Here is a 1,601-nt window from a genome sequence, read left to right as displayed (position 1 = left end):
CGTGAAAGGGTCTGTCGACCGCCAAAGGGGTCACGACCCACAGGTTGAGAACCATTGCTCTACAGACACACACACACACACACACACACACACACACACACACACCAGCACTCCCCCAGCTCCCCTCTGCATCAGGCCGAGCGGGCTCTGGCTACCTGTCCTGACCCCAGGCTCATAGGAGTGTGTGCATGTATGCATGCATGTATGCATGCATGTGTGGCATGCACATGTGTGTATGCACATGTGTGTGCATATGTACGTGTGTGGGTATGCATGTGTATGTGCAAATGTGCATGCACTTACCAGGAACCATGGGCTTGCAGGGCTGGCAGCGGCGGTATGTGTAGGTTAGGGTGGCACCAAGCACAAATGGAACCACCAGGCCTGCCAGGAGCACCTGGACCCAGAACACTGAGGGAGCAGTTGGTGGGTGTTGGGTGGTAACCACCCCCAGGCTCCCCGCGGCCCTTCCCAGCTCTCCTGCTGGATCCCCAGCATGCCACCTACTCTGCCTCCAGCCGCAGGCAGCCGCGCAGGCCTCAGGGCAGCTCCAGAGGGTGCTCCTGTGGAGTGGGGGCGGGGCAGGGAGTGAGGACCCACCCGGCGGGCTGTCCAGGCTGCCTGACCTCTCCATCCCTTCCAGGCCTCTTCCCGGGAGCCTCGCTCCACCCAAGAATGTTCCCGAAGGGCAGCTGAAACGCCCGTGTCCCCCGTAACTATATCAACCACCAGGATTTATCGAGCTGCTTCTGGCCTGATTGAGGGCCACTCGAAGGCCAGCTCCATAGGACCAGGACCGCCTGTTGTGCTCCCTGGTGTACCCCAGCACCTGGAAGGGGGTCTGCAGATGGGAGGTGCTCTGGGGGGACCACTAACGCCCCCAGGTTCAGTTGGGGACACCACACATCGGAGTGAAGTCGCTTGCCCAACAGCCTCCAGGGAACCAGGGGCGGGTCCTGAGTCTCAGCCCAAGCTTTGAAACCACCAATGCCCCTCTCTGTAGGCGCCAAATCCTCTTCCTCACGCACAGCTGCGAGGACCACCGCAGGGCCCGTATTCGCCTGGCACAGGTGAATCCACGTCTCCCTTTACATGTCTGCCTAGAGGGGGCCCACCCACCACAGGGCCAAGGCCCCTACTCCCTGCCCCTGGCCCCGCTCTGCTCCCCGCTCCCCTCCCCGGCCCAGGGCAGCCAGGAAGTTACGTGGGGCAGGACACACAGCTGTTGCCATGTTCATAGAAGTCAGGCAGGCAGGCGCCACATTCAGTGTCTCTGCTGGAACCTGCAGACCAAGAGACGGGGAGGGTCAAGGTGGGAGAGAGGGAGGCGGAGTGGGGGGGGTCAAGATGGGAGAGAGGGAGGCGGAGTGGGGGGGTCAAGATGGGAGAGAGGGAGGGTTGGGGGGCAGGAGGGAGGAGGGTAAGAAATCAACCGAAGCACTTGTATGCATGCATATAAGCATAATCAATGGACATAAGACACTGGGGGGTAGGGGAGGCCAGGGAATTGTCAAGGGCGGAAGAAAAAAAAAAGGACACATGTGTAATACCCTTTGTAATATTTTAAGCAACAAAACAATAAAAAAAAATGGTGGCGGAAT

The 1,601-nt window shown here is 59.6% G+C and overlaps 1 protein-coding gene across 5 annotated transcripts in view; it reads right to left on the bottom strand.

Annotated features, from left to right (window-relative positions):
• Positions 1-1,601, bottom strand: part of TNFRSF25 (tumor necrosis factor receptor superfamily member 25) — a 4,371-nt gene that overhangs the window by 1,341 nt on the left and 1,429 nt on the right. For 2 of the 5 annotated variants that reach the window (XM_015565918.1, XM_015565919.1), the window contains exons 4-5: positions 1,205-1,283; positions 304-563 (exon numbers count right to left, since the gene is read on the bottom strand). In XM_015565918.1, the coding sequence (XP_015421404.1) occupies positions 304-563; positions 1,205-1,283 (339 nt within the window). Of the gene's footprint in view, positions 1-303; positions 564-1,200; positions 1,284-1,601 lie in introns of those variants that run through there. The other 3 variants (XM_006766756.2, XM_006766759.2, XM_006766758.2) reach the window with 3 other exon arrangements.

The sequence above is a fragment of the Myotis davidii genome, unplaced genomic scaffold (genome assembly GCF_000327345.1).
Source record: "Myotis davidii unplaced genomic scaffold, ASM32734v1 scaffold299, whole genome shotgun sequence".
NCBI classification, from domain to species: Eukaryota; Metazoa; Chordata; class Mammalia; order Chiroptera; family Vespertilionidae; genus Myotis; species Myotis davidii.
The sequence above is the reverse complement of the archived record's forward strand: the minus strand, read 5'-3'. Positions and strand labels throughout refer to the sequence as shown.